Source organism: Phlebotomus argentipes, unplaced genomic scaffold (assembly GCF_947086385.1).
Source record: "Phlebotomus argentipes unplaced genomic scaffold, Phlebotomus argentipes genome assembly contig_15, whole genome shotgun sequence".
Taxonomy (NCBI): domain Eukaryota; kingdom Metazoa; phylum Arthropoda; class Insecta; order Diptera; family Psychodidae; genus Phlebotomus; species Phlebotomus argentipes.
This window is the reverse complement of record NW_026776181.1, coordinates 385774-410736: the sequence shown is the minus strand read 5'-3', so window position 1 is coordinate 410736 and position 24963 is coordinate 385774. Positions and strand designations below refer to the sequence as shown.

At 39.2% G+C, this 24963-nt stretch overlaps 4 protein-coding genes and 1 long non-coding RNA gene across 7 annotated transcripts; 2 read left to right on the top strand and 3 right to left on the bottom strand.

Annotated features, from left to right (window-relative positions):
- Positions 1-318: 318 nt before the first annotated feature.
- On the top strand, positions 319-1037 carry LOC132262666 (uncharacterized). The gene is made up of 3 exons (XR_009468464.1): positions 319-455; positions 589-718; positions 816-1037. It is a non-coding gene; the product is annotated as an uncharacterized LOC132262666 (long non-coding RNA).
- Positions 1038-3764: 2727 nt separating this feature from the next.
- On the bottom strand, positions 3765-6963 carry LOC132261924 (uncharacterized). Of its 3 annotated transcripts, XM_059760975.1 has the most exons (5): positions 6900-6920; positions 6756-6825; positions 5451-6108; positions 4120-4508; positions 3765-4063 (listed from the first exon to the last, which is right to left on the bottom strand). In XM_059760975.1, exons 3-5 carry the CDS (start codon positions 6090-6092, stop codon positions 3850-3852), a joined length of 1245 nt encoding a protein of 414 aa, XP_059616958.1. In that variant the 5' UTR covers positions 6093-6108; positions 6756-6825; positions 6900-6920; the 3' UTR covers positions 3765-3849. The 3 variants fall into 3 exon arrangements, with proteins under 3 accessions (XP_059616958.1, XP_059616957.1, XP_059616955.1); XM_059760974.1 differs by having other exon boundaries at positions 6756-6963; XM_059760972.1 differs by lacking the exons at positions 6756-6825; positions 6900-6920 and adding an exon at positions 6277-6371 and having other exon boundaries at positions 5451-6105.
- An 888-nt stretch (positions 6964-7851) lies between these two features.
- LOC132263292 (A-kinase anchor protein 10, mitochondrial) lies at positions 7852-10201 on the bottom strand. Its single transcript, XM_059762977.1, has 3 exons — positions 10053-10201; positions 9842-9976; positions 7852-9773 (listed from the first exon to the last, which is right to left on the bottom strand). The coding sequence occupies exons 1-3, from the start codon at positions 10075-10077 to the stop codon at positions 8131-8133; spliced, it is 1803 nt and encodes a 600-aa protein (XP_059618960.1). The 5' UTR covers positions 10078-10201; the 3' UTR covers positions 7852-8130.
- Positions 10202-10625: 424 nt separating this feature from the next.
- LOC132262247 (uncharacterized) lies at positions 10626-11237 on the top strand. The gene is made up of 2 exons (XM_059761448.1): positions 10626-11092; positions 11152-11237. Exons 1-2 carry the CDS (start codon positions 10731-10733, stop codon positions 11159-11161), a joined length of 372 nt encoding a protein of 123 aa, XP_059617431.1. The 5' UTR covers positions 10626-10730; the 3' UTR covers positions 11162-11237.
- A 5569-nt stretch (positions 11238-16806) lies between these two features.
- On the bottom strand, positions 16807-23965 carry LOC132261848 (FMRFamide receptor-like). Its single transcript, XM_059760861.1, has 3 exons — positions 23659-23965; positions 18000-18902; positions 16807-17925 (listed from the first exon to the last, which is right to left on the bottom strand). The coding sequence occupies exons 2-3, from the start codon at positions 18594-18596 to the stop codon at positions 17152-17154; spliced, it is 1371 nt and encodes a 456-aa protein (XP_059616844.1). The 5' UTR covers positions 18597-18902; positions 23659-23965; the 3' UTR covers positions 16807-17151.
- Positions 23966-24963: the final 998 nt, after the last annotated feature.

The following is a 24963-nucleotide window of genomic DNA, read 5'->3' as shown; positions in this document are numbered from 1 at the left end:
TTGAGATTTTCGTTCTACATTTTCGCAAATGAAATATGTCTATGATGGAGATTGAATTGGCTTCGAGATTGATAAGACTGATAATTGAACTGATCAGCACCTATTTTATATCATTTCATTTTAAGAAAGCACTTCAGTTATGGATTATCGCGCTTCCTTGAGACTTTTTGCTCTTGTGCAAAGTCTGATGACTTTCTGTGGAGATACGAAATCACCGAAACCGGTTAATGTGAGTCATTTGAGGCAAGTTTTTTTCTCTGTTCTGCTATAATTACAACTCCAATTAATTGCCGATGACTTTTTCGCCACAAAATGTGGTGATCTCCGTGAATTTTGTGATAAAGCCATCCACAGCGTAGAAAAATTATTCAAATTCCGTGCACTTTGAACATTTCATCTTTCATTATTATTCTGAGAGCTTTATCATCTTCGGCATTTCTTCGGCTATCTGTCTGGTAAGTAGGAAATTCTGTTGATTCACTAAATAATGATAATAATATCATAAAAGATTTTTTTCCTCCTGCAGTCGGATGCTTGAGGTCCACTAAATAATGATAAACTGAGTAATTGTTTCGTATGTTCGAACAGTGGGTTTTCTGCGAGCTGGCAAAAATCTCATCCGGTGACTGTTAATGGCATTTTTCCACATGAGGCACGGTTTGTTCATGTTGTCAGCTCGTGACTGTTGAAAATGTGAGCATTCGATACGGCCAGAGAGGTGAGTTGAGAGAATACAAGAACATACTCATTATAATTTCATTTTTCGGCATTTTTTATAAAAATACTTTGTACCTCTGTTGTGTTGTATCCATCAGAAAAGATGATGCAACAAGTGCTTCAACGAGTTTTTGCCCCCCAGAAAACATCTTGAATCTGGAATTTCTCTTCTTCTCCAGCCAATTTTGTATATCACAAAAAAAGATCGGATGAAGCTGTTCCCTGAATTCATGCAGAGAATGTCTGGGGCACACGTGAGATTTTCTCCCCCAAAGGAGTTCAAGACATTGTCTAAATGGCATCCACGGATCTAAAAATAAACCCACATACATAGAATTGTTCACGTAATTGCCATCATTCAAAACTTCATGTCTATTTTTGGCGCCAATTGCCAAATCCATCTCCTGATGTCCTCTATTTTTTTGCGGACTCACTCGTCAAATGGCCGCGTCTTGGAACAGACGTTCAAAGCATCCTCGGGTGTTGTGAAAGGCAGCAGAGAAGTTCGAAAATACTTTCGTCTGTTTTTCTGCAAAGCAATCGCACACAAATACACGTCTAGCGGGTGTTATGAAATCCAAAAGTGTGGCTCAAGTTCATATTGCAAAATTCCATTGATATTTCTCACTTTCTTTATCCAACATTTGAAGCTGAAGTGCGCGCACAAATTTATAGTCACACGTGATCATCGTGTGATCAGCGTGAATCTCATTCAAGTTTTCGCGCAACATTTTTATAACTCACTGGCGATAAAGACTTTAATTATGCCTTTACATATGTACACAAGAAATGGGGATTGTAATTGACAATGAAACTTTCTCCAGTTCAAGTAAATAGGCATATAAATATTTTAAAGGTCTTTGCTTGCGATAAACAATCAACACTTGCTTCAATTATTGAAGGTGAAAAGAGGTCCGTTTGTAAACTTGTCGGGTAAAGTTTCCACAAATTTCCTTTTCTCTCTCTACACTGTCTGAAATTGAAACGAAATTAATTGCGAAGAATACGTGCATAACAATTAATATTCCTTGTGGACAGGTTTTTCCATCACCCGAGCATTGCATGCAATATCAATTCGCTAATTGAAAATTACGGGGGCGCAGCAATTCCGATTGAGCAAATTGAATGCTGACAAGTTGTTTTGCTCATGATCAGTTTTCTGAAAAATATTTGCACGAGAGAATGCTTGGCATACATCAACATGTTATGAAAAGGTTCAACAAATTTTCCATGATACATTTTTTTGGGATATTTTGCAAGAAAAATCATCACTGCACATCTGATATTCTTGATAGGTCACTTGTTCACATAACTTTAATGAACAATGTTTCTTACTGGCTTTCGTGTGGCAACATCTAATAAATTCTGCTATGAATTGAGTGGAACAGTAATGAATATGCAAATAGAGAACGCATTCAATGACGAACGGGCGACTCAATAAAGGAAATGCAACAATTTATTGCCTAGAAATGAAAACCCGCTTATTCTTCAGTGGTCAAAGAGGAAAATTCCATCAAGTTCAGTTGAATTTTATTCACATGAATTTTTGAGATTGACTCTCAAAGTCGCACGAGAGTGAAATTACGCCTAAGAAATTTATCTGGCGAACTTTTTGTCTCATTCATTATTATTGTGAGTTGGCCACTTGTCTGCTTGTTTATTTAGGTCATGTTTACGTGTATTTTTTGATATCAGCCGCGTGGAAATTGTGCTACCATTAAATATGCACAGCGCAAAATTATAAAATAGCGTGTGATGATTACACTCCTACAGCGTGAAAATACCACGGCAGTCTTTTTCGTATTGAAAACGTCACAAAGCATTTGTTTTGACGGCCATAGAGACTTTTAGGCTAGCAAAAAAATTATGATGCGCTACAAAGGAGAGGTCTTACTTGGCCCAGTGAATTAATTTGGCGTAAATAGGAAAAGTATGGAATATCGTTGACACTTCAAGTAAGAACAGGAGTTTCTACGGAAACATCTTTCGCCTGGCTTTCTTATCAATTATTTCACTATCTCTATCATGAACTTTGCCATGAATTCAATTTGCTAAAATTAATCAATTTGACGATGATTCGTGACCTCATAACTTTCCCCGTGAAGTGCAAAGACATCAGGGAAAAAGTGATGTTTCACAATCATCTCATTATTACATTACTTGTTACAATGATTACAATCCTCTAATTGGAGTGGAAAGCGTTTGAATGAAAAGGTCAGGCATTTGGCGATAACACAGCACAATTCTCAGAAAAGAATGCGCCAAGATTACAGAATTTATCTCCAGTACTTTAATTCCCCACACAGTTCAGAGAGCCCAAAAGGGAGTTCATTGACCACGATGATGGGAATAAGAATGTGAGACAGTGATTGATATACGAAAATGTGAGGCATTCGCTGCGTTGATACAAGCAATACGGACATGGAGTTATCAAAAGAGAAAGAGACTTTGAGGTACTCTTTTGAATGCTGATGTAACATTCGTAGGAAGACTGATCACATGAGAGAAATTCATGCCATGGTAGCGTTTTGTAATGCCACAAAGTCTCCATGATAGTCAGAGTTGTGCGATATCAGTTTTATTTACGCGGACAATGTACGAAATAATATATTTTCGGTATAATAATCAAATTTACTAAAATTTCTAAACAAGTCTGAAAGTATGGATTGACATTTTGCATATTGTACTTCTCAAAACTGTTTAATTTGCCGAAATGATAGAAAACAAATAATTAAAATGTCTTATAAAAATATTTTGTTTAGAAAAATCAATCTTTAAACGTCTCCGATCCATATTCTATGTGTCGACAACGTCCAGCATGCTGTAAACTGCTCAAGTCTATGGCAATCATGTAATATTTTCTCCATCCTTACAAATCAGTTTTCATCGAAAACATGAATTAATTGCGAGTATTATGTAAAACAAGCAGGTTTGAGTGTAAATGATGGAGGCGAAATATTGGAGATTATAGGCTTTGCCGCTAAATTGCGAATAAAGTTCAATTGTCTCGTGCAGCAACTTGGAGAGTCATTAATTGATGAAAGCTCTTTACACAGAAGGAGTTTATTGTACGATAAATTAATTACTGTATCCGACTCTCGCTTTTAAATTGTGAGCCTGTTGCTTGGGCTTTTATTCAATCAACCAGTGGCGCTTCTTGTACTCCAGTATAATGAGTTTCAGCTTGTCATAGTAATTTGGACCGACCATTTCGGCATCATAGAAGGTGTCATCAGTAATTTCATTTTTCTGGGCCATCTTTTGCTTATCAATGAGAAGTATCTTTGTCATGGCCACGAGATGGTAGAGCTCATAGGGCGCCTGTCGGTTGATATCGTCAAGGAATCTGTAAGTGAGAATAAAAGATGAGCCGAGAAAAGACTATTAAATAGACACTCATACTTCTCCCAAGAAAAATCCTCCACGGGGCATCCAAAGTATTTTAAACTATTGCAGAATTCATTGAAGTAGAATTTGAGGAATTTCTCAAAGTTCTCCAAAAGAATATCATTTTGTACGCTGGTGAAAAGGAAGAACAGCACATCTATGGATAGTGAGGCGTACATAATCAGCTGGAAATCAAAGATCTTTACACGTGTTGGACTTCCATAATCATCATACGCAATCATGACATTATTGACCCATAAGTCATTGTGGCAGATTGTGTTGAAAGGATTCTCCTCGTAATAATTCAAGTCCCTCTGTCGCTCCTGGCACATTTCAAATTGCCTATCAATTTGATCAAAGATTTGCAGCACTTCTGGGATGGATTTCAGCTCATTATCTAGGGCCTGAAATTGTTTCTTCATGTTAAAACGAGAGGACCAGTAACCCATTCTTCTTGGCAGAGTTCATGAGCTATAGCTTTGCGAATATGCATGTAAAGTGTTTTGGTTTTTTTTTTTTCAAGAAAAGAAAGCTCATAGAGGAAATTTCCGTAAAATTTAGGATAAATCTATACATAATTCAATACATTTTTCGCACAAAATCTCATTTAATTTGCAAATCAGATCAATCACAGTGTTAAATTCTTATAAATGGAAAACTCCCAAAATATCACTAAAAGTGTTTCAGTGGAACAATTCTCTATGCTTTAAAAGTATTGGAATGCCGAAGATGCCACTCGAAACTGGAAATAAATCGACCGTCGAAGGCAAAAGTGAATATATAAATAAACTAGTCAATAAACTGGACAGTGAACTCGGAGAAAAAAACGCTAAAGCAAATTTACACGAGTCTTCGCTGATTTGAGTGAACATGCTAAAATGCATTTCTTCAAATTGATCCTAATTTGCATATTAACACATCAATGATTGAATGGCGGGTTAAGAATATAATGGAGATTAAGTGGTCAATTTAGCAATATTAGTAAATGGATTGTGGACTGCAAATTAATCTCGGCATATAATAAATACATAAAGATATAGAGCACTTAAACAAGCATTGCGAATGACAACAAATGACCAATTGAATAATCTGGCTGACTGAATATCAGCCAAGTACTTGTGAGTATGTCAATGAAGCTATAGCTTTGTGATGTTGAGTGTTAGTGACATCGAGGGTGAATTATAAAATATTATTATATGCCATGTCAGTTCTGTATAAAGATATGTGATGTTGTAATATAAATACAAGCAAATAAGGATAGAAAATGCAGGATCAAGTAACAATTATTGCTGGTGATTTCATCCTGCTAGGCTTTCAATTTTATGTCGGACTAAAAACTCTCTTACCAGCTTCATTTGAGCTGAAACCTCACTCGTGAGTCCTTCATCAATGTCTATCTTCTTGAGGTGTACTCGGACTTTCTCCTCAAAGATCGCGGGCTTCTTGTACCGCAGTGCAATTGGAGCTGCGTGAAACTTAGCCATATTTTTCAGAATCAACTTTGTGTGTTCCATATCAAACCCTTTAGATCGCTCCCCCACAGAGTAACCTTTGACCTTCATATTCTCCAGAAGAAGGACAGCATCACCGTCCACGGACTCACTCTCTGGATCCAGAGACGCCCTTGAGCCATAACACTCGATGAAGACGTCCAACTTCTCCTCCTCTGGACATTCTGTCTCCTCCTGCAGACGCAGAAACTCTGGCACTGACGCAGTGTAAACGGCCATCTCTTTGGTAAAGGTTATGTTTACTTGAAATATGTCGAGGAGCATTTTATTAGTGGGGCACATCTTTGCCACCAGCTCCAGCCTGCCTTCTTCAGAGCCATCCGAAGAGGTCATTGTCACGCTGAGAGAGAGCATCGTGCTGCCATAGTTGTCACCGACAGCCGTAAGGTGCTTAGTCGTGCACTCTTTGACCTTTCGGCCGACGAGTTTGGGGGTCAAGAGGACCGCCAAATCCTTCACTTCGGGCGTGTCTGACATTCTCGAGAAATAGCTTCTGCAATTGTAAATTTTCAGAATGCTCAGATTGTAATAGTTACGGCGATAAATACTGAGAAAATAGTGATGAATCTTTCTACTAAACAAGTGGTTAAATACCTTTTTGAATAGCAAACCTTTTTACTATTAAAATTGGTCTCAGAACTCTTAAATCACATCTTGATACTATCTGCTAAGATATTTCTTACTGAGCTTCATAGTTTTGCCAACTTCTAGGCTCTTTTGTGAAAATGTATATGATGTCAAACAACCAGGCGACTCCACTGTGCTCTTCATTCTCTTCGTGCTGATAAGAAGGTCCTCACAGCGGATTAATTTATGGAGTGAGATAAGATGAGAGGAAATTTGACTTATGTGAAAATCAGTGGTGAAGACTTGAAAAGTGGATTTTTATCACTTAATTGAAGATTTGAAAGAGAGAGACGGAGTTCTGGGTCACTTTGTGCGAAAAGTCACTTTATCGTCCACTGATAAAGCATTGAGGAAGTAATTGATTTATCACAGTCAAGGAGAAAAACACTCAGATACCCAAAAGATTGAGAGATAGCATGCTTAAAGAGATGCTTTAATGTGTGATTATACACTCAATTAGCACTTCCACGGAATGCCTTTGTGAGACTCACAAGAAGCACTTGACTTACTTACAATCGATTTTACTGGATTTGACGATTAATCCTATTAAGTGGAGCTCCTCTTGACACTGAGAGTATTGAAACTTATTGCAAATAGTCCAAGATTAAAATAAAATTACATTGCAAATCTCACTTTTAAAGATATTGATTTTCACACCTAAATTATAACGTGAGAAGATGTCTTCCTGGATTTATACTCCTCCCTCGGCCAGCACTGACGGCAAACTGCTGCAGAAATCCACTTGGCTTCACTTAAATTACATTTTCCTGTACATACACTGCAAGCATCTAACGCTGTGATTAGATTAGATATATAAATGCTGTGAGAGCCTGTATATTTGTACAGCCAAGTAATTGTTCCTCATGAACAGCAATTTCGTCTACTCTACACGAAAGCGATCAATTTTTAGACTTACATCTGAGAAGATGTCTCACGGCTTCCGGTTTGCCGGAAAAATAATTCAGCGACAGAAAGAGTTTAGAGGAATGGCATCAAAGGCAGAATAGACCAATGTCAATGTCGCAGTGAGGAATTCAGTGCAGAAACAAAGCTCGATAGTGTGCTAAGTACACTCAAGAGCGCGGTTCCAATTACTCTTCGAATAGCAAATCAAACACTAAATTCTCGCGATGCGTGAAGAAAATCACAAATTATCGCGAGGGTCATATAGATAGGGAACGAAATTCTTGTAAGAATTCGTTAAACGAAACGCTGTGAAAATCGAAATTTGCATAGCGCGAGCTTTTACCAGGCGCCTCCATGAAAATACAGACATCACTAAGCAATGAAGCAGCGACTTGTCGTCAGATTTTTCTGTTGGAAATATTTTTTTTCGCGATTTTAATATTTATTTCCGCAAAGGATTTGGAAGAAAATCTTGTCTCACTTCACAAGAATGCATGTTAAGACAAGCGTGTAAAGTGTGAGAATAGTAAAGATGTTGACATGCGATTTTTACTGAAGGTCAATTGTTATAACATCGCACTAGAGATTGGCGATGAAAAATCAAATTTCTTAAAGGGTTTATTTGGTTTATTTATCTTATGGTGATATTGTCAGAATAGTAAGCTATGAAGCTACTTCTCAAAACAATGTTATTGCGACAAATCAAACATAAAGTGATAACTCATTCGATATTCTCATAATATATTAATTTATTGTTTTCAATTCTTCAAAAAATAACACCTATGAGTCTCTAGTGACGCCTTTCAAAATCCGAATTTGTCAATTAAACAATTCACATAAATTCTCTCAGGACAGACAATAAAGAATACTATCTTAAATCATTGCAAAAAAATGTTAATAACACTGAAGAGTGACTAAAGATTCTTAGGGGTAGAAATTCCACAAAAAAGGAATGACAGAGAGTTAGAGAGAGTCACAGACATCACGTTCCTGTGTCATGATTGAGAGTAACATTCGTAATATCTTTAACAATCATCTCGGCCACTTGCCAGGCAATCTCTTCCTGTACGCGATCCTCGGGGAGATTCACCAGCTTCCGCATGGCTTTCTTCAGCTTATTTCCACTTGCGGAAAGACTCCAGCGCTCGGCATCGCCGTTGTCCATGTCGAAGTCACGCTCGTAGCGCCCCAGGGCGTTCACGCTGCCGAAGCGAAGGCCGTGGGCGAATGAGGAACGCCTCCAGAGAAGGTCGGGATCGCTGATATGTCTAGCATCGATTTGCATGTCTGACGTGGAGCAGGAGCGCACAGCTCGATGCTTCTGGGGCGTCTCCATAGCCAAGAGAGTGTTCTGCGTTGAGATACTGCTCCAGCATTCAGAATTAGTCTTCCTGTGGCCCTTTTTGTTCTGATCTGTCGATCGCTTGTGCTCCTGGATGCGATTCAGGAGCTCCGACAGGTACTTGTAGAACAGTTGAGACTTTGTGAATCCGGCAAAGTGGTTTGTCGCTAGAAAGTGCTCAACAATGCGCACCGGCCGGTCAAAACATGTAAAGATGGGTTCAGTTTGAGAGCAAATCCGCTCTTCTACATGGAATCGCACGGTGTCTGAGAATTGGAGGGATGTGTTGGCCTGGAGGGAGAAATACTTCTCATACAGCACCATTGCGTCCTTCTGCGCCTCCGCAAAAACCAGCCGATCGCCACTCTCCATGAATTGGCGACGGAAGTTCGTGGCCGACACCCAGAAATCCAGGTAATCGCGGATATTTTCCTGTTCAAGGAACTCCAGGAAATAGAATAAGGCCGACTCGCTATACAGGATATCACGAATGTGTAGATTGTCCCCGGTTAGGACGTCAACGCAGTACTTGCAGTAGAAAATGCTGTCCAGGAAGTCGCTAAGGTGATCCCTCTCGAGGCGATTGAATACGTACTTCTGCGCTGCTTCGAAACAGAACGGGGACACTGGTCCACCGTCCTCCTGGCACAGCGCCAGGGAAATTTTGGCATGGACTGGGGCTGGGATGTCGATCCAGTAAGACGAGTTGCTCGTGAAGTACTTCTTAAAGATTCTAACAGCGTCCGTGGCGATGCTTCTCTGCACTTTTATCGTTTCCTCATCATCTTCTTCGTCGTCATCCTCCTCCAGCCGCTTTTTCGCCTCATCCTGACTCTTCTCCTCTCCGCTTGACTGCCCTATCGAGATATCACATAAATTTGAGTAGCCGTCCAGGTTACTGTCCTCCTGATTTGCAATGAAATCCGTGATTTTTCCCAGCTGCCCACTCAAGTCGTCTGACATGGTGGACTTCCCATCTTCCCCGCGTCTAATATCACAACTTGTAGACGAGTTCAGGGACACAGATTCGCAGTCCACGCTGAAGCAAGACAAATTGTCACACCCTTCGGAAGAAGTGCTCTTCGTTGTGGTCTTGTGAAGCCCATCGGACTTCTCGCAAACTTGTGCTGACGTCCGGAAACTCTCTGCGTCCAACCAGAACTTGATCAGTGGTAGCACTTTGCGCTCCTCCAGGAACTGAACGAAGTAGCACAGGCTACTCTTCTCAGAGAGAATTTCCAGCAGATTCTTGGACAATCTCGAGCGACAAGCCTCACTTTCGTCTACAAGAGAAACCAAAAAAATCACACCTCTGACCTCCACAACTTCCCGGAAGCCCTCCGAAGCTCACCTTCCTGGCTCTCGCATAACTCCTCTGCGGTCGCCAGTGATGCAGCTGGTTGGCTGCCAGAGTGTCTCCTCCGTTGGTCATCAGCATCTCCGGAAATTTCCTGCGATGACGAATTTGTGTTCTCTTTTCTACGACCTAAAAACAATTTTCCAGTGGCGCAGTTGAGCATCATTTCAAAAGACGTAACGTGACTAACTCGCTGGTCGCATACCTGACTTCTTAAAGATCTTCAGCATGTCTCCAAGCTGATGATTACACAAATGTTGCCACTTTGTTTATTCTAGAACATGTTTTTATTTTCTCTTGTAAATCCGTGTCAGGGGAATTTCTCCGACTGTCAACCACACCCCAGCTGACGTTGCACACAGATTTCCAGCCGACACAGCACCGCATACAGAATTGCAACTTTTTCAATACGCACAAGAACTTGACGGAGGGATAAGTAGTATATTTTGTGATTTCTGTCAGCAATAGCTCGATTAGCAGAAGGGCCGTTACATGACAAAACAGTTCTGGATGTACAAGGATTTTCAAGATAAGATTTTCGAAAATTTGTCTATTTTTGGTTTCTATTCGTTAGTTACAGCGAAGAATTCTATCAAGCTCATTTTATGCATTTCTGCGACAAAATTTATTTTTAGGCTTTTAATTAAAGCATGAAAATGAAATAAGAAATTTATCGATTTTTGCATTCATCAATGTAATGTGAAAATCTCACTGAAATACTATTACTGAAAAGTGAAACATCATTGAAACAGAAAGGATGACCATCAGGGTCTTTTTGACAGTCGGTACAAAATGTAAACAACCCCATTATACTTTAGTGCATTGTTCAATATCCTCTTTTTCTTTAAGTTTTTCAAGAATATTAAGTAAAATTCCGTGAAATATGGCTTCAGCGTATGATACTGTTCATAAATATTCTGTGGGTGAGGTGGATACGGAATTTGTAGTGCATAAATTCAGCAGCAAACTATTCGTCGTCGTCACGCAGTTTGGAAAAATCAATAACATTTTCACCATATCTAGCGAAAGGAGCTTTGAAAATGATTTATTTGCAAAATACAACAAACAGCTGAAGATACAGGGAAAATTCGGAAATGATACTGATGAAGTTCAAGCTGCGCTGAGAAGAATATTCACTGAAGTCGATGTAAAAGGTCTGGAGATTGTCGTCTCTTTAGGATTGAAGGAAATTAATCGGGATATTCTGGTAGAAGTGACGGAAATTCTGAAGGAAATTGTGTCCAGGTAAAAGCGGAGTGATATGAAACAGGAAAATCACATTGAATTTATTGCTTTATTTACAGATACAGCTGAGATGTTGCCCATGAGACTAAAAATATATCATTGAGCAAAAAATTTGTCTATGAATCCTCAAAAACCTCTCGTGAACTGGATATCGAGGTCATGACAAGTCTCCGGCGAGGTCCAGAAGCTTCATGATGATGTGTACGGAATTTCCATCCCTTTAACTGTCCATTGTCCACATGAATTGAATCCAGACGATCCGAATCGTCAGTGAAGTGTTCGTCTCTCACGGATAATCTCACTCTTGACGACTGATATCCTGGAAAAACTCTATTTGAATTATTCTCAGAGTTTTTCAGGTGATATTCAAATGCTCCATATCCAGGTTCCAGTCCATGGATGGTATTTATGAGTTCCCAATTCACTTCCTTCTTCCTGGGCAGGGGCGTTGAGGTTCTTGCGGTGAAGAGAGGAAGATTCTTGAGCAGGCTTGTTGTGGTTCTTCTTCTTGCTTTTCTGGAAATTCTTGGGGACGATCTTGGAGTGGATAACCGCTGATGAGCCAGAGGAATTGGAGATATTTCGATTCTTTCCCTAGACGTCCTGGCGTGCAAATTGGTCAGTGTTGGATCACTTGTGTTGGCTGTGTAGAAAGTATAAGTTGGTGCACTGTGAAGGCAACCCATCGGTTCGGTGTGTAAGAAACTCACAACGGTCAGAGTAGAACTACCAATTTTTGCCAGGTTTCTTACCTGGAGAAGATTTATTTATTACACAACTCATTTGTAATAGTCTGTGTCACTTTCTCTTCAGTGACGAAAGTGATGCCTTATTAATAGGTAGTTTTGCTGCTATTTTTGCTGTAAAGGACAAAACCGCCAAGTATGAGTGTGATAAGACTCGAGAGGACTTCAACCCCTCTGCCCGTGAGTGATACTTTGCCAGTTAAACAGGCATTTGAAGATGATCCCGTTTACGAACTTTGGACAGCATCGCTCGAAAGATCAGTTCCTTATTTCTTCGATGAGGCGGAATTTGTGCCAACATTTGGTCTTCATGAGTCCGGAGACAGTGAATTTTCCAGCTCTCATCAAATTGAGGAGGAGGAGGAGGAAAGTTCGCCGGAAGATGAGACCACTTTGGTTGAAGAGCAAACAAGCGTGGAGACACAGAAGGGTGTTCCTGATGAGAAAACTGACTCCGAAAGCGAGACCATAACAGCCGAAGAACCATCTTTATTTGTGTATCAACAGTCCACATGAGTAGATGAGTTTGGAAGTTTGAGTTGTTCCAACTAAATTATACATAAATGATTCCATGTTGCAGCAGGAAAATGTGCTCGAGAATTGGAAATTGTCTTATTAAATTCTTGCCACAAGATCACGAAATTTCCTCTCCTTCGTACTACAATTTGTCGAATGCAAGAAAACTTTGCTGAGAGACAAACTTGCTTCATGGGATTTGCCTTAAATCCCGGGGATTTTTATGGCTACAGCAAAAGGTTTATGGTTTTTACCTGAATATTCCATGAAGCATTTTCCGCAGACTAAATCTTTAACTTGTACTGAAAAATCTTACATCCCTTCCAGAAGAGTCCCTTCTGAAAAATAACAATATGAAACAGTTTAAATTGCTATTTTATTTGGCAACTTTTTCATTTCATTTCTCAAGCCACGTTTCTTTTATAGCTCAATATTGCTCATATGTATTTAATGAGCCAGTTTTAGTTTACTTCTTTGTTTGTTCGCAAATGGATATTGAGTGCTGTGGCTCGTCTGGAGAGCAAGCAGACGGTTTTCCACTCAATTTAGCTGAGAATGCTGCCTTTGCACAAATTAGACTAAACAATGAATAAAAAAACTCATAAGATGAATTTTCCTTTGGACCTAGACAAATGTAATACACTTGAAGATTCTGAGAATATTATGTACTGAACTCATATTACCTGTGGAATAACGCTTGAGGTGCATATTAAAAAGTATTTTCTCGGAAACAATAAAGTATGTGAGTGATGGGTAGAGAATGCATGCATACAGTGACTCTAAATTGAATAGCGCAAGTGTGATTTTCTTTCACATTAAAATCCTATGTTAAAATTCACTAATCAAATAAAAAAAAATGTTATTTAGGTGTCTTATCTGTTAAATCAGAAAATAGAGGTCTCTGCAAATTAATACGTCTTTAAAGATTTATAAAGCATTTAATTCTTCTCAATAAGCAATGATTATTAAAACATAATTAAGTAATATTTCAAACTTCTAATTTTTTACCTGGAAACACCCTTGTCCTGCCTGCAGGCTGATGTGTATATAAAGCCTTCTTTTTCTTGAGCAACTCAGTCTGTTAAAGCTTATCTTGTGAGTGTGTCACATCAGTTAAAAATGTTCTCTGTACACTTGAATCGCTGTTCCACGCCGGATCTCGTCATGGATGTGCTCATGGACAAGGAGGAAAGCCTAAACAATTTTGAGTACTCAAACTGGAAGAGCCAAATCAACGAGAACCCTCAGGTTTTCTACATCAGCCCTAAAAATGAGGACGAGCCTCTACATGCCGTGAAGTATTTCACGGATTTTCATCCTGCGGAACCTACGCCTGAACTAAACAAAACCATCAGATTTAACTTTACTGATGTGGAAATGGACGACGAAGGACCTGAAAAGACGGATATCTTCAGAAAATCCCTTCTGGACAGCACTAACTCAAATGAGTTCACGAATTCAGCGCCTGCTGCCAGATCTAACACTTCTTTGACTATTACAAGGCCGGTTTCGGAGTTGATGCTAGTATCTTCCAGAAGCTCTATACCAGCTGAAGTATTTTCACTATCAACAGAGTGCAGAGAATGACGTGAGCTGTGGGGAAGCTGATAAAACTGTTTGATATCAATGTCCAAAGCTTTGCCAAATAAACTGTTTTGAGTAAATCCCTTAGCAAATTTACTTGGTAATTAGTCGGAAAATTCCGCACCATTACAATTTGTCACTCAACTCAATCATGGTTATATCTGAGCACCGATAAATCTGTGGGCGAGTGTATATGATGAAGTGCCACGAGCCAAGGCAACACGATCCTCACGAGTTCACATGTAACTGAATTTTCCCACCTACACGTAATTTATTGGCAAGTGGTTGAAACACGCACAGAAGAAGTTGGACTGCTCAAAAGTGAAATATTAAGAAAATCTCTATGAAGTCTTCGTAAAATTTCCCCCATCCTGAAGCTTCTGTGTTAGGAAAAAAATCATGCCTAATCGATAGTTTCCAGTTGCTTAGAATTGAGATTTATGTATATCCCTTCTGTTTTGGTACGATTGAGGTGTGAGAATGCCACACAATTAGAAGACTCTATTCATTATAGCCTTACCCAGATTCTTCCTCGTGTCTCTCCGGTTGATTCATTGGCAGTGTCTGTTACTGTTACGTGAGATTTCACTCTAGCAAGTTCAGAAATATACGACAACCCGATCTTGGGTAAAAACCCGTAAATTTAATTACACAAATCTAATTTATGTTTCAATTCCTATTTCTTCCAACGTTCATCCGATGGTTTTGTCCTGCCAAATTGTCATAGCAGCATTTTTTTCACATTATTAAATTCCATCTTGTTCCGTTCCTCTTCCTTGAATAATTTTCCAGCGGAACTCGTTGGCAATGTCTCTTTCTTTTTCAGGCCACTTTCAATAACGAAAATCCACCCCCTCCACACCTCATATTTTCTTTAGCTCTTGAAACTTCTTTTCTACACTTGAAAAACATTTGGCGCGTGAGAGAAAAAAAATGAAGAGCGAAAGATATGAAGGAAGAAATGAGAACAAAATTTGCGCCATTAACTTTCCATCATACAAAATGTTGCGGAGGAAATGCCTAAAAAATCCCCAGATATGCCATTAATGCTGTTCGCCGGCTTGGAGTCATTCAATTAGATCAAGAACTGTGTAAAAAGATAATATTTGGCGTGAGGGATTTTTTTCAGATATTTGTTTCGGTTAGTTGATTGATTTGAGCTCTGGTCCGACATTTTTTATCCGTTTATCAAACTCATGGTAATATCTCACATGGGCATCACTGAATTCTTTTGTCGTATCTCTTAGCTCTGAGAGACATAATAAATGTACCGAAAATTTAATATTATTCTGATACTGTAAAATAAAATTTCTTCTCATACGCACATTTAGTAAGGGTGACGAAAGTAATTTCTCTCGTCCGCCATATAAAATGTGTGATAGAGTGATGAAGTATAGCAATAAAAATGATAAATAACTCGCTAAAGAAATGCGAAGAAAACTTCGACATTCACTCGCCCAAACTAGTTTATCATTTTCTTGAAGTTTCCCCGCCGATGTGAAATGGTAAAATCTATACACAGATTTTAGAAGTTTCCTCTCAGATATAATCTGCCTTAATCACATGGCAAATATGCTTGAAAGTTATGGAATTAATTGAAAAAAATAGTGGTATGCTTTATAACGACGATTTAATATGCAATTTAGAGAATGTAACTAATTTAAAGATCTTTTTGAGTGGTTCTGTTGAGATCAATTAATCTAAATACTCTTGATGCGTTTGGAGCAAATCATCCTTTAAGGTTTGTTAAATCTTCTCCTTAATTTTGGTTCCTACTATATTGTTTGTCATCATAAATCTTTTCATAACAATGTGGTGTTATTGAGGCATACATGCTTTGATTTTCGCCATATAACAGGCGAATAAGCCTCAGAACACAGTCCAAGACGAAGCTGGAATTACCAAAAAAAATTTAAGATGAAGAGTTATTTTCTGAACTGATTATTTTCTTCTATCACTCATTATTATTCTCTCCCTCGTGACACTCGAAATCTGATTAAAATGTCTAAAAGCAATTCTAATTTAGGCTTGAATGGATATTGCATTGTTTTTTGGGTCGTGTTATTTGTCATGATAAATCTAATCATTGTAAAAAGATGACTTGGGTAGAATGTCCAAAGGATGATATGGGGAACACAAGTACACAGTGAAGAAGGAACCTTTCTTTAAAACTAAGAGAAGTAATTTAATGTTAATTAGACTGATTCTCTAATCCTCTTATCTTATCTACCCTCCTGACCCTCTCCTTAGCGTTACGCTTGAAAGATTTCTCTCAGTGACTCAGAGTAAAATAAATGTTCTCCTTGTCTGCAGAGACATTTTTTGTACGCTCACCACTGGCTAATATCGACATGATGAAAATTTCAGTGGCAATTTATCCTGAAGACGAGAGAATGTGTGCTTTATCGGAGATTTTCCCCAGCTGAAAGGATTCACTGAACCATTGTAAAGTGGGTGAGATTGAGGTCGAATGTATAGTGTGTGATAGAGAATGGGCGAAATTTCGATGATATGAGAGTCGTAATAAAAATTTTAGTGCCTCTCATTCTCATTCAATATGAATATTTGTCCCCTTAGCATTGAAATCGTCTATAAATCACTATGAAATCACGACAAGAAGGTGAGAGTCGCAATCCTTATGATTTTATCCTTGGTAAGTTCTCTCTGTGGGAGGCAAGGAAGAGAAAAAACTCTGCAGTCTTTAATTAATCCTTGACTGAAAAATACACTGGACGGGCGACAGGCTGAAATAATTCAAAGGTTCAGAGAATGCTTAATTAATGGCGTAACTTTATTAAGTTGGTGGTAATTAATTTTTGCACGGGTATCGAAAATGTTTTTTTAAACTTTGCTGCTCTCTGATCCCTTTATCTGCCCCGATGAAGAAGATGGAATTAATTCTCATTCCAGTGAATTTGTAACTCCTAATTTTATTTTTGCTGTTTAATCTTCTTTTCACACTGTTTTTTTTTACAAAAAAAAAGAATCCATTTCTCTTATTGGCTTTGGAGACACAATAAAAGCTTTCCTATTTCATTGTCTGATAGAATTTTCTCGGGATTGAACATTTTTCTCAAGAGGAGCTTTTCTCGGCCCCTTGAGACGGTTCATGGCCACCCTTTTAAAACACATCTCGATGTGATATCATCACAGAACACTTAAAATCTCTCTGCATAGACTTTTACCCTTCTTTTTACAATATATACACAGTGCTTAGAAGCCAGTGGTAGACACTAGCCCATTGCCATTGACCACAGTATCACGTTCCCAGTCACAATTCTGCACAGAGACACTTCGCGCTACTAAGCCTCCGCGCGGCTTAAAGTCCCTCGCCGGGTAGTAGACGCATGGACCCGGCGAGGGGGCGCGGACTCGAACGGACCTGGTGATCCTCAGGCTCGTTCCGTTGCTTCGCGTGCTGCTTCTCGTTGTGCCGTGCCGCTGAAACCGCCCCGAATTCCTGTGATTGCCATCTCCATTGGAGAAGGAGCTATCATCATGAATTAGTCCATCTGGCGACTCACGGCCTATGCGTCCCTTGCAGAATAGCGTTAAAAAAATCCTCTTGAACTTCTCCCCGAAGATCACGTAGATGATAAAGTTGACACTGGAGTTGATGGTGACGAGTAGGTTGGATGCGTTGACCAGATAGTCATTTGTAGTGGCATAGAACGCCTCCATAATGTTGTTGATCATCGCGAGGACGTTGCAGAGGAAGAACACTATAACCACGCAAATAAGCATGGTAGCTAGGCCAATCTCGCGTTTCTCCGTCCGACTCAGACGTTGGCGTTCTCGATTCGCCCGACGCACTTGAGCGTAAATTAAAGAGTTGAGAATTGCAAGCTGACTAAAAGGGAGAACGTAGATGAAGATCAAGTACAGCCAGTGAATGTAGATTTCAATGTAGTAAGTATCCAAGCGCATCTCTGATGCAGTCACGCAGTATACAACGCCACCCTTGAAGTCAAATTCCTGCACTCTGACCTGAAACCAGGAAGACAGACGTGATCAGCTTGCTGGTTTTATTAGTCTACCATAGCATGAGTAGGAGAACTTACTTCCCAGAATCGTGGTAAGTTGTACAAGATGGCAAAGACAATGCACACCACGACATAGAGTTTAGCTCGACCATATGTGCAGAGTGCGCGAACCTGGAGCGGATGACAAACGGCCACAAAGCGTTCCAGTGTGACGGTGAATGTGAGGTAGATGCTGGCCGTCTGAGCGACCATGGCGATAGGAAAAACGTAGGGTGATATGTTAGGATAGATGTAGTAGTGGTAAAAGAAGAGGTAGCCGGTGTAGGGATAAATGCTGGGAATGCCGAAGAGCAGGACGGAGGTTAAGATGAGAACGATGTCACAGCGCGCCAGTCCGATCAGGAGATAATTGATGCTGGAGCGCATTTGGGGCCGAGAGAGGATCACCATGGAGAGTACATTCCCCAGAATGCCAAGAACACCCACAATATTGAGCACGACGCCGCAGACCCAGAACTGGAACGTGACGATCTCGTCTGTGGGATTGTAGGTGTAGAGACAGAGGTTCTTAAAGTACCCCATCTCATTGGCGGGCATGAGAGTGCCATTGCCCGCCAGCCAGTCCAGGGCGGTGCTGTTGTCCACCTCCGCGTCCCCTTCCGGGAGGATATTCATGATTAATTTGGCCTTCCGGCGCGATTAAGATGGGAGTGCATTGATATGCAGTACGAATTGGGACCCCCCCGCATCGCTGTGAATTCCAAGCCAGTTCATCTTGTCACTCTTGTCACACTAAGTGGCTCAATTCACATTTTATTGCGTTCCCGGGCGGCCTCCACCCCCTCCTAACTTCACTGACACCGCCAAGTTACTGCTGCCAGAGTGAGAACATGCCCGTAGGAGGCTTTTCCCACATCGAATGCGTGGTCTTGAAGAATTATATACTGTCTTACGGCAATCTCGCAAGAGGATATAAAAAGCCTGCGAAAGAAGAAGAAACAAGTAATAGGAAAATATGTATATTCATTATGCATGGAAATGTATTTGGATAAACGCGAGGGATTCACGTATGGACTGGAATGGATGAATAACAAACATTAAAATCAATTTCCCGTATGATCTACCTTTCCACTTACATTCCATCTTCCATTACAGTTTAGGTGTGGTAGGAATGAAATGATTCTGAAACTTTCATTTTCATTCATTCAATAAGAAAGAATCTTGGTCCTTGTATTACACTACACTGAACTTCCTTCCATTCATAACTTCAAATCTTTAATCTCAATCTTCTCTGCAAGAAAACACAAGGAGATGCTTGAGAATGCGATGTTTTCTACATGAAGAGAATTTTACTGTTTAAGGATAAATTGTTCGTCAAATCCCCTAGTTTGTTCGTAATTTTCCTCATGGTTTGTAATTGATATTACATGAATAGAAGAGAGTGTGAAAATGTACTCTCAGCTGAAATTTAATGAAAAATTACAACATATCTACCGCATTTCCACTACCCTTCTGTACCCACGTCCATTTACCGAAGAAGCATGCATGAGTTTGCTCTGCTGTCCTTCGTGGAGAGAAAAGCGAGCACTTCCCTATATGTATGATTCCATTTATTCGATTTCAATATGCTAAAGTGTTCACTTTGGCGAAAACGCAAGGGCAGGAGTGAAATACTGCGAAATTTCTATAAATCCCAATCCCATCTTCCACTCTGTCGCAATTTTCCCATTCATTTTCATGTACACCTTTCCATTGCCCCTTCTGCGAGGGCTTTTCTATGCAAACATTTGCAAAATCAATTTTCAATCGTAAATTGGCGCAATATTGACACATTTTGACACGTATGCTTAACCCTTCGTCATGGTGTTTACAAATCAATTCAGAAATGCCTCTTGATCATTTACTATCCTGTGAATTTTCACTTTCACTTCAAACTCGCCAATTTCAAGGGCGACACGAGTATATTTTTGAGACTATCACTTGTCTGGGTCGTCACACTCAGCCTCCAACGCGAGATGGTCACATTAATTGTGTGAAAATCTTCTCTAAATAATTCCTAATGCAATAATTTGTACGGGTTTTTCACTCTTATGGCCTCAGTGGTGAGTTTCAGCTATCACAGCACTGGCAAGTATCCAAGCCGCGTCTCGGCATAAACAACACAACTTCTCTGCACACTTATAGAAAGTTTCAGAGGCGCTTAGTGGAGGGAATATATGAAAAACACATGTTTTTATCAATTAGGAAGGCAGTGTTTTCCAGTCACACTAAAACACACTCCATTTGATTTAATTACCCTCCGCGAATAACCTTCCATCACCTCGAGTTCTTCATTTCCGTGCGATTTGAGAATGAAAAGTGAAAATTTATCGCGCCACTCGTATGGTTTATTCGCGTGACAAAGTTGTATTTGAATGGCTGAAAATGTGACATTTTTACTGGTAATTCCTGCCAACAGACTGCGAAAGTCATATTCCTCCATTGTGAAAAGCTATGCCATACTTTAAATACATAAATCCCAAGTGTGTACACGGGTACCTATTGTCAGATCTTTGAGGAAAAAGGCTCATATGATGAGAATGGCATACAAAAGTCAGATGGGTCGTAAGGCAAGGGAAAGGTCAATGTCGTAAAAGAGGTGCTGAATTTGGAACGGAAGTATGATGAAACAATGAGTTGGTGTGATTTCTCCAATTTTCCCCACAGCCATTTAGTATATTTTCCTCTTTCTATCAACTTTGCTTCTCTATCTCCTCATCCTAAATTGATTCAACTCGTGATAGAATATGCAAAGTGCGTGAATTTGCTACAAATTTCAGCTTTGTTGCTGACTGCTTATCGTCTATCATTGGAATGAATTCCCATCTGAAATATTTATAGATTTACATCGTCTTGATGGAAGACTTCAACGGACAATTTCTGCAGAGTTTACCTAACAGCTTACTTGATGAATCAGGAAAGTTTAATTACCCCGAACAGCATCCAACAGTTCTTCTCGTTAAAGTGTTATGATTGTGATATTTATTGGAGTTGTAAGTTAGAGAGGAGGAAATTGCTTTCAGCAAATCGTGCATTCTATCTCTTGTGTTTTGTCGCAATTAAAATCAATTGGAAGCGTGTCGTCTGATTTCAAAGAATACCATTCTTAAGTGGAAGAATGGGGCAAAATTTTGCGTCCCTTTACGAGATTTAAAAAAGTTAGGGAAACACGCAATTAACGGCATATTAAAATACCTATTCACAAGAATTTTTTTAAAAATCGACAGCAATTCAAAAATTCCTTTGCCTAAATTTTCACTTTCCAGCCCTCAGATTCTTCCACATTTAAAGCTAGATATTACGGAAAATACCAATTAAATTAGCTTCAAACTTCCTTAATTTGGCGACTTTTAAACACAGTGTCAATATATTTAATTGCACAGAACACAGATTAATATTGATGTTATTTTAAATCAGTCGTGCAATGAAATGCAATCTTTTATGTATGCATTTTATTTTTTAAAAGCTCAATTTTACCACTAAATGACTTTTCTTCACTTTGTAAAACTCATGAATCACATTTTCCCCAGTGGAAAATCACTTTGTACAAACTTCTTGTATATCATTGATTATATCACACACAATTGGGATTAATTCCTTTCAATTAAGCGACACATCACGACGCAATGTGCATAAAAAGCAAAATGCTGTTTCGGTAATTGTTCTATTATTTGTTATATCCAGTTTATTTGCACACCTGCTGAACGCAAATCATGTTATATAACGTGATATCTACTCTCTCTAGTTGCTATTTTTACCATCTCTCATGCTTCACAATATTTATAGAAAATTTTTCGGTATTTTGTCTCTTTTGTGTGAACTTGAGAAGTATGAGAGAAAGCCAAGAGGGAGGAGCAAATTTTGAGAATTAAAAGAGACGTATGAAAAGCATCTTCATTCTCATTACATCTTGGCTTGGGGAGAAATTAGCATGGGTGGAGAGACGGTATGCCAGGAATGAATGTTGATATGGATTTAGATTTAGAAACTGGGAGCACTAGGCTTTTAATGGGAAAAAATGTTTCATGGAGGGAAGGTCAAATTTTATGCTGAATTCCATTAGATTATCTCTTTATGAAATTTCTGTATTTTCTATCTTTATTATTTGCCCAAAGGAATTGCATTTGGAGAGACTTGTGGGGAAAAGACATGAATGATGGACATGTCCAGTTGGACATTTTCAAAGTTTACATAATGCCGAGATGCGCAAAAGAAAATAAACAGTAGAAATGGACGAAATACGGATTGTTTGTCGTCTTCTTTTCGTCTTTGAACACTTGACACACCCACGCATTTTATGAGAAATTGAATTCTTCGATAAAATTATTGTTTGTGCAGAGGAAAAGCACTTATTCACAATTTGTATTTTGACCGGAAACCTTGGCGCCGCGTGAAAAACTTGTCATCGCTCCGAATTGAGTGGATAGAAATCCACGCAGATACTCAGACTGTCGAGGATGTAAATAAGATGACACCGCGATACACAAATTAACAAATTATTACACCATGTTACCGAATTTTTATGCGATGGTCAGCAAAATAGAGAAGCCCAGAATGTGGGACAGCATACAAACTCTTAAAAATAGATAAAATTTAGGAAAAATTGCGATCCATCTTCGCATTTTCTTCGTAACTTCGCAAAAAGAGATACTCTTAATGACGGTAGAGGCAATTAATACCACTGGAAAATTTCCTTCTGTCGTCCTTTCGCTATCAGATGAATCACTTTTTAATGCTTCAGGTGATAGGAATCTAAGAAGAGGCAATCAACAATACTTGAAGATATAAATCTGGGCTCTGGGAGAAAAATTACAGTCGCACAACGTGAAAGCTGACGTTTGAGCGGGAAAAGGAGCAATTTCCGTCTTCCGGTGATGTAAAATAATAAATAATGCGAACTCAGATAGAGCTTTGCATCATTAACACGGAAAGGATTTTAAAGTTTCTCTCTAATGAAGCCCTTTTTATAGTCGCACATCTTTATCTTTTCTTAGGCAAGATTCATTTTCTACTATTCAACATAAAAAGCTTAAGAGGAAACCGAAATAGATTAATCAATACATATAAACAACATTAATGACTTCTATTCTGATTTACTTGATTTATTAGCCCCTCTTAGGAAATAGCTTATGGAATTTATGGGCGTTCCATAACAGCTTTTGTAGTATATATTTTTTTATTGTCCCTTTTAATACAATCTATTAGTAGATTTCGCATTTTCAACAGAAATTTAATATAAATATTCGAGCTTCATCATGGTTATAAGAAACCATAGCTTTTTTCATTGCGTGAAAGGACATAATCTGACTTGTGCGTCTATAATTTTATCTAATACTCTTCAGGGCCACATAAAAGTACGACTCGGGAGATTGATTGTGTGCTCTTGAAGAGTCGCCCTTCAGCTTTCGCCCATCCCCGACAGGGATGATGTGATGATTCAGTGGATGCCCGAAAAATCTGTTCAATTTGTATTCCACCTTTTTCACTCACTGGCGGACACTCCTCTTCAAGATCTCGAGGACGTCCTGGACATTTGAGACTATCAACGGTGATCTCATAAATCACTTTTCACCGACAATTTCATCACCAGTCCATCGCATTTCTGTCTCGCTTCAAATCTTCGCCACCTTATCAATTCACCGTCTTTGTGGCTTCCTCCCACTCTTCGTCGGACTCATCCGCACGCACGACCAATTACCTGGGTAGATATTTAGGACTTTCTTCTTCTCCTTCAGCTGCCACAATTAAGAACCCCGCAAATGAGAAGGGGCACTCAATAGGTCAGGAGCGTGTATCCAATTTGTATCCCTTGAACCCTTTCTTTTACCACTTCCTAATTATCCTTCACACCGGGGCCTTTTTGCTTTGAAACTGTCTGATTGCGAAACTTCTGCCAACAACCATTCATCACACAACACTTCACACAGATTTAACCCTTCGATTGAGCATTAACGAGCGCTTTATCTAGATAACTCGCGAAATATAAAGCTTCGCGCTATACTTCGATCACTGTTAACGCGTCACAAGAAGTCGACCAACTGAATCAACTGAATCCAATTCAAAACTCTGTTGCCTCAGCTTTTCTCTCACTTTCCGACTCACTCTCTCTGGGAAATTCTAGAGAGCGAGAGAATTCGCTCATCGATAGAAGGATTTTCATTGAGAAATCTGGCTCTCGACCGGCTGTTGAATTTCCCGCGAGAGACACGTGCATAGAGAGAAAGAGAGAGAGAGAGAGAGAGCGAGAGAGCGAATTAGGTGGCTTAAGAATTTTTCACACGCAAAGACACCTATTAAAGGCTTGATCCCACGCTCAAAAGCTTTTTATAAGCACTCCACCTTATACAAATCCAAAAAGGTACTGGAATTTAGGCACAATATCCCTACAAAGCACTATCAAGTGCTGGCCATAATAAAGATTTGAAGTGAATCCTCAGTAGCAGCATTTTCTTCAGCATTGTTCGTGTTATTCTGCATTGTGAGAGAAAATCGCTACACTAGGCTATATTTAGTTTCATTGTAGCATTTTTCTTTCTTCTGTGAAAAAAAAATTGTATATTTTTTAGCATTCGCAACATCTTCTTTGAATGATGAAGCTTAACAGATGCAGTCCTTTAACGTCATGCCGACTTCATTTTGTTACATGTAACAGTGATAGGGCTTTGTTAGAAACACAATAAAAGTTTTTCTCCCTTTCTCATGATTTTTGATCACTTTCAATGTGAAAGTATTTATTTCTTTCATCTGGAAACTACATCGAAATGATTTTTTTGTTATAAGTAGATCACATGTAAAAGTACGATTGAATGGTTTTGAAAATACACAATCGGTTCAGACTATAAAAAAGAGAAAGTGAAACTTTCTCTAAAAAGCGTCGTATTCACAGCCCTCATGTCTGGTCTTGAGATAACAGCCACTGTATGGTGAGGCAATGCTCCGAGATTAATCCTTAAATACACTTAGGCTGAACTGTACGTATATAGCGGCTCCCATGGTTTAAATA

Coding starts and splice junctions, on each gene's coding strand:
- LOC132262247 (XM_059761448.1), top strand. CDS start 10,731: ATGGCTTCAGCGTATGATACTGTTCATAAATATTCTGTGGGTGAGGTG.
- LOC132263292 (XM_059762977.1), bottom strand. CDS start 10,077: ATGCTGAAGATCTTTAAGAAGTCAG. Junction 9,977..10,052: donor GAAGATCTTTAAGAAGTCAG/GTATGCGACCAG, acceptor AATTGTTTTTAG/GTCGTAGAAAAGAGAACACA. Junction 9,774..9,841: donor GTTATGCGAGAGCCAGGAAG/GTGAGCTTCGGA, acceptor TTTCTCTTGTAG/ACGAAAGTGAGGCTTGTCGC.
- LOC132261924 (XM_059760972.1), bottom strand. CDS start 6,308: ATGAAGCTCAGTAAGAAATATCTTAGCAGATA. Junction 4,509..5,450: donor TTTCAGCTCAAATGAAGCTG/GTAAGAGAGTTT, acceptor AAACAATTTCAG/GCCCTAGATAATGAGCTGAA. Junction 4,064..4,119: donor GAGGATTTTTCTTGGGAGAA/GTATGAGTGTCT, acceptor TCTCACTTACAG/ATTCCTTGACGATATCAACC.
- LOC132261848 (XM_059760861.1), bottom strand. CDS start 18,596: ATGAATATCCTCCCGGAAGGGGACGCGGAGGTGGACAACAGCACCGCC. Junction 17,926..17,999: donor ACTTACCACGATTCTGGGAA/GTAAGTTCTCCT, acceptor TCCTGGTTTCAG/GTCAGAGTGCAGGAATTTGA.